Source organism: Eptatretus burgeri, chromosome 10, assembly GCF_056783735.1.
Source record: "Eptatretus burgeri isolate ZD-2024b chromosome 10, Ebu_testis_v1, whole genome shotgun sequence".
Classification (NCBI taxonomy): Eukaryota; Metazoa; Chordata; class Myxini; order Myxiniformes; family Myxinidae; genus Eptatretus; species Eptatretus burgeri.
Window position 1 is genome coordinate 104,780,268 of NC_140970.1, and position 12,630 is coordinate 104,792,897.

General features: G+C 42.3%; 1 protein-coding gene across 1 annotated transcript in view; it reads right to left on the bottom strand.

Annotated features, from left to right (window-relative positions):
- LOC147019359 (interleukin-1 receptor accessory protein-like 1) overlaps positions 1 to 12,630 on the bottom strand; it is a 70,990-nt gene that overhangs the window by 39,037 nt on the left and 19,323 nt on the right. The window contains exons 2-4 of the mRNA XM_085899805.1: positions 11,744 to 11,904; positions 10,981 to 11,069; positions 6,468 to 6,571 (exon numbers count right to left, since the gene is read on the bottom strand). Coding sequence (XP_085755931.1) covers positions 6,468 to 6,571; positions 10,981 to 11,069; positions 11,744 to 11,904 — 354 coding nt within the window. The remainder of the gene's footprint in view (positions 1 to 6,467; positions 6,572 to 10,980; positions 11,070 to 11,743; positions 11,905 to 12,630) is intronic.

The following is a 12,630-nucleotide window of genomic DNA, read 5'->3' on the forward strand; positions in this document are numbered from 1 at the left end:
TTTTCCCTTCATTGTAAAGCAAGCATGATCGCATATTTGTCGATATATGGTGGGTTTCATGGCCCGAGCACGTATCGGCCTCAGCCTTTTGGCCTTCAGCCCTCGAACGAGGATCATGCTTATACACTGCCTGGGTTTTTTTCTTTTCTTTTTATGTGAGCGACCTTTTTCCATTAACAAATTTCTCCCCCACCTCTAAACCTCCATGTCCGCAGCATCGACTTTGGTGACCTCGTGCGATCACTGGTGGTGCGAACAATCGGAGATTTTTTAGTCAAGAAGATATTTAAAGACGAGAACTGAATATTTTTAAGTCTCACTTTTTGGTGGAGGGTGTTGAGAACACTTGTGTTAAAGTTCGATGGATAGCTGTTAATTCCATTCGCAATTAATACAACACCCTCCGTGTTCATGCTCCCCCATCTCTGACCCTCCCCGTCTGGTGCGACTGTTCCTCAAGCACAATAAAGAGAGGGATCTCAACAGAGGCAACGGATATCTTTTGTGTAAACAGAATTCTTAATCAAACCTTCCATGGTAAAAGGACAGGTTTTCACGAGTTATGAATATTATAGTGTGGCGCATTTTGCAACAAAAGGTGGCATCACTCCTTACTCATTTCATCCGTTCGTAAAACGGGTATCCCAGCTGGTAGTATAATAAGGATTGCTGTAAATGATGTTAATTTCACAACATCCTACAGTCAACTTAATTTAGATTGTAAACTTCAAAACATAGTTCCCTTAGCTAAAGTATGAACCTTAACCTGTAAGCAATTGAGTAGATTACCTACAGCAGTACATCCGTAACCTCAGTTGGGTCCTCGTGCGATCAAGGACAGTCAATCCATCAATGCAACATCATGAATCAAACTTTTCTCGCTGGAGGATTTAATATATTATCACATATTTATAACCTCTGAATCAAACTGTTATTCAAATATTCAAACGGTTATTTATAATGGCTTTTCTACATGCTGCCCTTTCTACGAGCAACCAATGAAAATGATTTTTAAAAAACATTTTATGCCTTCGCTGATGAAGTTGCCGGAGGCATGACGTTTTCAGGTTGTCCGTCTGTACGTCCGTGCTAATTTTCTCTGTCTTCTCTGCAACCGCTTATCCGATTGACACAAAAGTTTAACAACATGAGCGACTACTTATACAGAATGTTTTAATGATGTGGTATGGCAGCCATGTTTGAAAAAAGGAAAAACTTTGGACCTCTATTTCTCTGAAACCGTTCCATGGAAAAAATTGAAGCTTGGCATTTGTGAAGTACTCCCCATGGGAAACAAGTGTGACTTTTTGTTGATGTCATAGGTGGCTTCCTTATGACATCACAATTCCATACGTCAAACGCTTTATCCGATCAGTATGAAAAATTTTGAGGGTCATGTCAGGCTAAATTGTATGGGGGGGGGAGGGGGAAATCGATGATGTCATCTGTCACATGGTTTGGCAGCTATATTGTTTTTAAGATAAAAACCTTCAAACATCCTCTTCAGAAACCGCCGAACAGATCGAGGCAAAACTTTCCAATACAATCGCATATTTATCCATTAGGAACAAAATTTTCTCCACCTATGATGTCATAGGTCACGTGCTTTGGCAGCGAGGATTTTTTTTAACAATAAACATTAAAAAATACTGTTCTCCAGAACGGATTGACAGATCGAGGGGAAACTTCACCAACATGTTCGCCAAACCTTTGGGATACCCAGGGTGTTCACGAATAATTAATAAGTCACATTCTCTGGCAGCCATATTGGATTGAACGAAAATCTTAAACCGCTTCCCCAATTGTCATGAAACATGACAATTTTGATCCAGTCGTCATGGGGAATACATGTTTTAAATTTCAACCTGATCAGACGCATGGTCTGGCAGCCAGAATTATTTAATATTTTGAATCTAGGTTCAGGGATTTAAATCAAATTTGGTACAAGTATGTATAATGATGTAATGATGTGGGGGAGGCATATCTGGTGACGTCACAATGTCAAAGAGTGTCCTCGTTTTAATAATATTTTTAGTATTTGTGTTGTATTTTACCAAATCCATTTGGTGTCGTCTTATGATCTCAAAGAAAACTTGTTTTAATCTGCCAATTGTAGCTCCCTGTGTTAGTAAGGATCTGATGAGTTGTTTTAATCTGTTGATAAATTCAGTGCTGTGTTTGTAAACGTCTGACAGTTCTTTTAATCTCTTGATAAGTTCAGTGCTGTGTTTGTAAACGTCTGACAGTTGTTTTAATCTATTGATAAGTTCAGTGCTGTGTTTTTAAACATCTGACAGTTGTTTTAATCTATTGATAAGTTCAGTGCTGTGTTTGTAAACGTCTGACAGTTGTTTTATTCTATTGATAAGTTCAGTGCTGTGTTTGTAAACGTCTGACAGTTCTTTTAATTTATTGATAAGTTCAGTGCTGTGTTTGTAAACGTCTGACAGTTGTTTTAATCTATTGATAAGTTCAGTGCTGTGTTTTTAAACGTCTGACAGTTGTTTTAATCTATTGATAAGTTCAGTGCTGTGTTTGTAAACGTCTGACAGTTCTTTTAATCTATTGATAAGTTCAGTGCTGTGTTTGTAAACGTCTGACAGTTGTTTTAATCTATTGATAAGTTCAGTGCTGTGTTTGTAAACGTCTGACAGTTGTTTTAATCTATTGATAAGTTCAGTGCTGTGTTTTTAAACGTCTGACAGTTGTTTTAATCTATTGATAAGTTCAGTGCTGTGTTTGTAAACGTCTGGCAGTTCTTTTAATCTATTGATAAGTTCAGTGCTGTGTTTGTAAACGTCTGGCAGTTCTTTTAATCTATTGATACGTTCAGTGCTGTGTTTGTAAACGTCTGACAGTTCTTTTAATCTATTGATAAGTTCAGTGCTGTGTCATTGCTCTCACATTCCTAATTATTTCTCCTGTAACCGCATCATAGAATAGCTTCTTAGGAATATTCCTGTCTAAGAAAGGGATTCGTACAATGTGGAATGGAAAAACATCTCGTTTATCAAATAATTTTGTATGAAATTTATGATTTATTGATGTCGATTTGTAATTCTAAAAAAGAAACTGAAGTGTGAGTTTGGTTTTCCTTTTTTAATTTGAGTTATTTTGGATATATATATATATATATATATATATATATATATATATATATATATATATATATATATATATATATATATATATATATATATATATATATATATATATATATATATATATATATATATATCATCATCATCATGAAGCTGATCAAATACAAACCCAACTTAAACTGCTAGTAAATCATCAGTGAATCTAAAGATGTTTCCACACCTTCGTGCAGTTGTTGGTTTATTCCTGCATATGTTCTGAACCCAATCAGACTCGTCCAGGTGCAGGAATAAATTTACAAATAAAGGGATTGGTTCCAAACCCATGGGTATCCCCAATGTCTGCTGGACTATCTTGTTGCCAAATGTGAAGAAATTGTTGTTTCGGAGAAATCGAAAACTTTTTGTTTATTTTTTTGAGAAACTACATTAATATTGATTTTCCTTTAAAGACCAATTTGTTCTTTTTTGATAGATTTTAATGTAAACTTTATTACCAAAACGTTTTCTCTACCGCTCTATCCATTGCGGTTACGAGCTTGTCATGTGAAATGTTTGTGTATAATGTAGAAAAATCATTAGTTGATGAACATTTAGCCTTACCCTTGTTAGTAATGTTGTGGACACTGTCGATTGCAGGTTTGGAATTATCAATAATCCAGATATTTTAAAACCAGAATAAAACGTCGCCTCTTCATGGTAATTTAAAAAACATTTATAAATTAGTTTCATCACCCCTGTAATACCACCTGATGGTTTCAAACTGCTTTCCCTACTTGTGATGATGAACCTCATCTTATGTGGGATTTTGTTCATTTTTGTGATCCAGTAAATGAATGGTAATTTATGGTGTTTATCTGGAACTAACGGTCTTCTCGCTTTGCAGTGATTTATACGGTGTTGTGTCAAGTCTATGTTATTATCGCTCATTATTTTGTACGTCTTTGAGAGTCCAGGCTGTAAACCCAATTCTTCCAAAAGTGTTTGAATGGAGAATGTTTTACATATAAATACAATATTATTATTTGCTTTGTCAATTGGAACAATAACACATTGTGTTTAGAGCTGTTTTAAATAATGTTTCTGGATCGTTTAAAATTATTTTTGGATTATTGATTCAAACTTTTCTTTTCAAATCAACAATTCCCCTTCGAACATGTTTCTCTTCCTCTTCCAACCATAAATCCATTTGTGTGTGTTTTTTGGTACTTTGTGTTTATGAACTTTGTTCTCTCATCCATTCCATCAGTCCTATCATTGTAAGTTCCATTGCTTCATTCCAGTTAATCCTTTGATTAGTCCCCGAAGGACTTAGTCTGAAATGGGAGCTTATGGATTTGGTCTCGATTTATGAGTCCGTGCATCTGCAACCACATATCTGACTTGTATGGACTGATTTTATTCGCACATGGAAAAAAGAGAACACATGATGGTATATATATGCACATAAATTTTTTTTAGAGTTCAGATCCAAGATGTCCGAATTGCAGCTAAGCCATTTTAGCTATTTAAAAAAAAAATAAACTGACGTTGAACACGTCCTCAACCATTTCTCGGACATACATTTACAGATGTTACTCAAACTTGGCGCACAGACAAAGAGTAATGGCTTATGTATGCATATCATTTCGTTTTCGATATCAGATACAAGATGGTCGACTGGTGGCCATTTTATTACTCAAACGTATCCCCAATCATTTCTCAGACATGCACGGTCCAATTTTGCTCAAATTTAGCACAAGCACAGTACGTGATGGCATACACATGCATCTCACTTTATTTTGTGATCTAATGAAAGATAGCTGCCTGGTAGACTGGCGGCCATTTTAGTTGTACGTAAATATGGGCTCGCCCTTTAACTCCGAACAGCAAAATTACTAAAACAACGGGGGCTCGGACATTTTATGTCTTTTTTACTTGTTTTCTCCATAATTTGGTCCTTTTGTAAGTAATGCACCTAATTTAACATCTTTAACTATTCAGAGATCACCTGTGATAATGTGTTTATGATGTGCATCTTTAAATACGGAGTGTTCACAATTACAATGATGTGTGTCACTCAACCATTCCGCTCCGTCTATAGATTGCACAGTTTCCTTATCGTTGAAGATTTTTTTCCCCCTAATTACATTTTGTGAGGTGTACACAACCCTTGGTGTCTCTGTCTGTTGTATTGTTTCTGGAAGTTTACCCCACACATCCTTCTGTTGTAGTATTTTCTCTATATTGATCATTTCTACCCTTTGTTATCAAACTTAATTTTGATGACGTCATTGTCTTTTCTACGATTAACTTCTTTAGATTTCTCTTCATACATTCTATGGTCAATCATGTCCAGATTTGGGAGTTCCTTTTGATCATCCTCTTCCATTAATCTGTTAACGATTTGCCAAACGTGTTTCAGTTGTTTTTTTTTATTTGAAGTATTGATCTTAATTCTACTGTTATTAAGTAATCTACAGATATTTGATTTGTTAAACGACTCATTTACGGTTTGTTGCGGTGTGTCTGTAACTACGTTTCCGTCCATAATTATGTACTCTGTATCGCCGAGAGTCTCGTGATAAAGTGTTAAAAACAGAGGCGATTATGTTTTGGCCATTATGTTGTATGTATGTATCATTTATTATTTAATTTAATCTGTATGGGTAAGCAGTTCTTAATTCTTTAATATATAAAAGTTATCCACACTTACACAATTGTGTGATTGTTTTATCGTCCATTACTGCTTATCTTTTCGACAACCTGAACACTGAAGCTCCCATTTTTAGAGTATCCATGTGTAAAGTGACGAGTTAGTGGACAACCAGTAGTTTCATCTGGGTTTCTCGTGCCGCATATGCACACGTACACGAGATTGCAAAATCCCATCTCCCGCGCTGTGTGGTGGACCAGCTAACAAAGATTTTATAATCATTCTTATTTTTTTTGACTTTTGCTCTGATGAAGGTTCCATGGCATCATTTTCAACCAGGCAAACACTCAGAACACGAACTTGTCAAGTCTAGAAACCAAAGAGGGGATGGAATGACAAGGAAATGTCTGTAGAAAATGAACACCACATCAAAGGACAGCCAGCTTTTCAGCCAACAACCATGAGTATTAACCGCACACCTGCACAGCAAAGGCCTTGGGGTCCTCAATGCAGAGCTTCGAAGCCAAATATCGGTCCGAGGCATATCCATGGGACAGGTAAACCCAGTATTTTGTTCAAAACTAGCAAGAACATATCACCTCTCCTGTTATACCCCACGAAGACAATCTCACACTTGACTCAGATCCTAATGTGTAGTGAAACTGCAGATATTCTATATAATAGCAGGTGAGTGACCAACACTGCCCTTAGCGTCGGTGACGGGTGTAGCTCACATCATTTTGTAGGCTGCTGTCGTCGACATCCGTTTGAAGAGGCAAATCACAGTTGATGACAGCTGCCTCACCTGGTAAACTGAATACTGCTATGTTACATTCACCTGGAAATGAAAGTGGCATGAGGATGTCCAGCGTTATTCTTTTATTAGAATGCAACTGTAAAACACTTATTTTCATTCAAATACAGGACTACATCTCATGCAAGACCTGCTTAATGGTGGGTAATTCATGTGAAGAACAGGTGACCATGGATTCATTATGGAGGGAATCATCAAAAGTAATCCAAAAGGAAGCAGTACAACTCAAAATCTTGGAGATTAGGTAACTGTGTTGGCATGTTTGGCACTCCCTAATGATCCACTACAGTCCCATAATGCCCTTGTACGACAATGTGATGTTCAAATCACTGTAAAAAGGGGTTTTACCAGTTTTACTCAAGCAAGACAAAGGCAGACTGAGCATTGTAAAATAATATGTTCAAAGAATAATTGTTTCATTCTCAGGGCATTTGGCACATTCCAGGACAAGACAACCAAAAGCATGCAAAGCTTCGTTTTTAATTACAAAATAAAGGGCAGATTCAGCAAAACTAGAGATGGATGTGTTGGAATGTTAAACAAATTAAACATAGGGGCAATACCCCTGGGCGCTCACCTGGTAGCGGCTGGATAAAGATCACCAGGAAACCACTGGTCGGCATGGATGACCCAACAAAATATGTAACGGAGAAGAAAGTAAATACCTATGGATCCTTTTTTAATGCCGTGAACAAACCTTGGTACATCACAGGTGATAAAGGTTGCGGTCAAGCTTCATCAAAATTGTGTGTGGTTTCAGAAAAGAAAGCAAATAAATATTTTGGGGGGCAACCCTCCCTCCACCTCCCCCCCCCCAACCCAGACATCCCCTTGGAGCACATTTTTTTTTCATGTCGTGAACAAACTTTAGTACATCACTGGTGATGAATGCGGCGGTCAAGTTTCATTGAAATTGTTTGTGTAGTTTCAGAGAAGAAGGTGAAAGTATTTGTGGATGGACAGATGGCGCGTCATCCCATAAGCTCCCCAGAACTAGGTTCCAGGTGAGTTAAACACAAAACTAGAACTAAAATCTAAACTTAATCCATTGGAGTTCTCAGCATATACTGTTACGAATCTGGCAGCCATGTGCACACAACAGCCAGAGTCCCCGCAGTTCAGTTATTTCGATAAGTATGTGTTTATAGTCAGGACCCTCCCCGATGTTTAATGGGTTGATAAGTGTCCGTGCGCTGCGGGTTTCTTTCTAGTTAGATTTTTGCAATACCCAACGCCAACAAATCAATCCTTCACTTCTTCGCACCATCGACGCCATTGCCCACGTTGCTTTCGACCACGGACGTGGGCGGAGGTTTCCTCACCTCATAACACCGACTCCACCCAGGAAAGGAGGGGGTTCCCCCCTATCCAATCATGGATGGCCAGCACATCACCCCAAAAAACCCTGTCCAATCAGGGCAAAGATTACCTCAGGGGACCGGTCACCCCACCCCGTCCGGGGGAGGGATTAGAATCGCTGGGCTCTCCTGAGTGTTTGCTGGAGTTGGGTTGGAATTGTCGGAGGAGAAAGGGGTCACCATTGCTCTTGGTGTGCATAGTAGTCGTCGTCTGGGCTCTTTGCTCTTTGCCCCTTTGGTCTTTTGGTCTGCAGTCGTCGTCGTCTGCGGTGTTGGTCTGCGGTTTTTCCCAGGGTTCCTCGTGGTGGTGGTGGTCGTGGCGGCCAGGACCATGGTGCTCAATCGTCGTTTGTGGCAGCCAGGATTGTGGGCTCGTTGGGTTCCGCGTCGTTGGTTGAAGTCCCACCGTGGTGGGTTGGAGTCAGTGTAACCGCACGAGGCGGACAGGTACCCGGCCAAACTCTGACCTCCAGCCTGTCTATCCGCTTGGCTGCGAGGGTCGAAATAAAGACCCGGTGGGGTCCATTTTCTTTTGGTGTGTGTTTGTGTCTGTGTGTGTGTCTGTGTGTGTGTGTCTGTGTGTGTGTGTCTGTGTGTGTGTGTCTGTGGTGGCGCCGCCCTATAAGTAGAAATTGTTAAATACTTTTGCTAACTGTACATTGCCTGCATATTCGTGATAAGTCTGCTCTGCGTCTCCTTCCCCGATTACTGTAAATAAACCCGTTAAATGTACCAGCTCGTTGCCTGTCATTTCTTTCGTTGGCCCAGTATGGTTCGGGCTTGAGAACTAGGAAGGCCATTTGCGCCGTAAATTGCTCATTTGGACCAGCGCGGCTTTGGTAACTCCCACTCGGTTACGCCGGATCCGAGTCGGTAACAGCGACTCGGTTCAGACAAAGTCGGCTGAGGGTGTGGCTTCCCCGGTAGTTAGACGGCGTGAGTACTTAGGTAAATTGGAATAGACAAGTGGACACTACCCTACGCCGTCAAAATATTGGCGACCACGGTCCTTTAAGCGACACGTCGGCTCCGGAGTTATCCGGGGTGACGATCTTCCATTCCGGTGTTTGGTGGGAGATGGCCCAACTGCTCCGTCTAGCGGTCGTCCTCGCCACCGACCCCCGGCCCACAACAATACATCATAAAAATCTGACATGCATCATGGACCAGACAATCCTTCTCAATGACCATCTACATGAAAGGGGGGGGGCGGGATTTAGAAAAAAATAATTTGGAAGAAGAGTGGAAATTGGGGGAGAGGGGGGGAGAGTGAAGGGAAGAATACAAACGTTCAGAAGGAAGAGGGGTTAAAGAAAAATGGGGTTCTAAAGAAGTGTGAATAAGAGAGGGAAAGGTGTGAAACACATGGAAAAGGTAGACAAACAAGAAAAACTACCTTTATACATGTACACAAAATATGTATGTACATAGCCCCCAAGAGAGGAAGAACTTGACAAGTGAAAGCCATTTCTCTCTTACAGGGGCTAACTATTGATATGGCAACTACGACACCATACGATACGATACGATATGGCAACTATGACAGGACACGGCGATCATGGTACGACGGTACGCAACGGCACGGTATGACGGACGTGCAGGCCACGGCATGACGGAACGTGGCGAATACGGCACGACGGAACATGGCGACAATGGCACGATGGGACGTGGCGACCACGGCAGGACGGGACGTGGCGACCATGGTATGACAGGACGTGGTGACTACAGCATGACGGGACTTGGCGACCACGGCATGACGGGACGTGGCGACTACGGCATGACGGGACAACTACGGCACGACAGGACGTGGTGACCACGGCACGACGGGACGTGGCGACCATGGCACGATGGGACGTGGTGACCACGGCAGGATGGGACGTGGCGACCATGGTACGACGGGACGTGACGACTACGGCATGACGGGATGTGGTGACCACGGGACGTGGCGACTACGGCATGATGGGACGACGGCGGCATGACGGGACGACTACGGCACGACGGGACGTGGCGACTACGGCACAACGGGACGTGGCGACCATGGCACAATGGGACGTGGTGACCACGGCAGGATGGGACGTGGCGACCATGGTACGACGGGACGTGACGACTACGGCATGACGGGACGTGGCGACCACGGCATGACGGGATGTGGTGACCACGGGACGTGGCGACTACGGCATGATGGGACGACGGCGGCATGACGGGACATGGCGACCACAGCATGACGGGATGTGGTGACCACGGGACGTGGCGACTACGGCATGACGGGACGACGGCGGCATGACGGGACGTGGCGACCACAGCATGACGGGATGTGGTGACCACGGGACGTGGCGACTACGGCATGACGGGACGACTACGGCATGATGGGACGTGGCGACCACGGCATGATGGGACGTGGCGACCACGGCAGGACGGGACATGGCGACCACGGCAGGACAGGATGTGGCGACCATGGTACGACCGGACACAACACGACGGGATATGGCGATCACGGCACGATGGTACGTAGTGACTACAGCTTGAGACGGGATGCGGTGACCACGGCACGACAGCACATGGCAACGAAACAACACGACGTGACACAGCAACTAGACGAGATGACATGGCAACTCTGACATGTAGACAAGCCTCTCGCAACAAAATACCTGAATCTCGATGAATAATTTGCTTGCTCTTGCTAATCATGCAAGTTCAAGACCCCTCGATACATCTCGGACTCGGCTTGAAGCCAATTTCCACTTTCCCTCTCTCTTACTCCGATTTGTGCAGATTTGTGCAGATCTCTTACTCTTAGTGCAGATTTGACTACCTTGTCTCATTGGAACGACCGCTGATGTACATCCATCTGAATGGATTAACAAGGCTCTACTGTATGGTAATCCTCCAATGGAATGTTGGATCAGGTCGTTCAACTTGTTTGTATTGCTAAATCAAAGATGCGCATGCACAAACCGGCACCGACTCACGATGCCAGTAATCGAAAATACATTTATGGAACCAGGAAAAAAGATGTACAAGAACTTAAAATTCATTGATAATAATCTACTGATGGAATGTTTTCCCGATACTCACTCGGCTCGATGGTAGGTGGAATACAGGTTACCAATTTTAATCCCAGCAACAATGGAAACAGGTGACCAGCACCCATGTGGCATCTATCCCTGCAACAGCAAGAGAACACATCCATTCTTAACGACGAGACATTATAATCCGAGTTCACGAGTCACAACTTCCTATTCCGCGTCGATTTCGTTCGTTACAAGGTGTGCAGCCTTAAAGTTGAAGCCAAATTTAAAACAACATTCAACAAAACGTTTCGCTTCTCCGAGGAACGACCGTCGCATACATTTCAAAGAGGGCAAACAATGAACCGAGTGATCCTGAAAGCACGGAAATACAAGAAGAACCAGAACGGACACTCGGTAGATCGCATTCCTCCGCCAGGCCGAACAGTTTACGTTTTGGATCCACCGATCGGCCCATGAACCAAAGTCAAATCGATTCGTCCGAGTCATACACCCAACTGACCACCAAATTTAATGAAAGATATGTTGACAAATTGAGTGACCTGACTGTTGAAGGTGCGCGAACCACCCCGGGTACCAAAATTGTCCAGGATGTCAATTATTTTATTTTTCCCCCTTTTGCAGTACCCAAGGCACAGTGGTACCCTGAAATATGTACAACGCACCGACTTATTCTCAAAGAATGCACCACCTGCTTGCTGGGACAGAAGGAATTCCACAAGGAATTCGAAATTGATCACCACCCAAAAAAGGGCAGTGTGGAAAGGTCAAATAGATCTGCACCCTCTTAACCGGAACAGTGCTGTCACCTTCTTGTGTGGACAAGATGGATGTCGAAGGAAACTCTCAGCAAGGAAAAACTGGAAACTTGGAGGAAGGAGAGCTTGAGGATGGAGGAGGGGTTTACACGGGTATATCGGAGATCATGGTTTTGGATGCTGGATGATCTGAGATGGTGGAGAGCAACCATCTTGAAGAGACGGGGGGGGGGGGGGGAGAATGAGATTGAAGAGAATGTGGAAGTTGGTTCCACAAGTGGGTAAAAAAAAACAAAGAGGAACGAATTTTTTTTAAATAAATAAATAAACAAAAAAAAATAAGGGTTTCAGCTGCTATTACTCTACCCTTAAACCAATCCAGGTGTAGCCAAGTGATCCTTACAAAAACAATTTGCAAGAGTTCATCCCTCCGTGGGTATAGAAAAAGAGAGAAACGGCACTCGGTCGAGCACGCAGCTCCCCCAAGCAGAACGGTTTACGTTTTGCACCTCACTGATCCACCTGATCTGGACCTGGACCTGAAGCAAAATCGAATTGGCTCGTTTTAGTAACCCAACCAACTATTCCACCTAGTTTTATCATAACTCGTCCACAACATTTCAAAATATCGTGCTATGAATCGCTTCTGGTCACATCTCTCAACTGTGAAGAAACATTAAAAAAAAATTATTCGATCCAGATCCTGAGCTTCACCAAAATTGAATTGTTTCGTCCTCGTCACACACACAACCTGTCCACCGAGTTTCGCCCCAGTATAGCCACAACTTTTTGAGATATCGTGCTCACAGACAAACAAACAAGAAAGACGTCATGCATCGCGAGATACTTGCGAAATCCCGGAAAAAATCGACTCTAAAAATAATGTTTGGTTGAATTTGATGACATGATATGCAAACTGCTCAAATTTCAAGTAAATT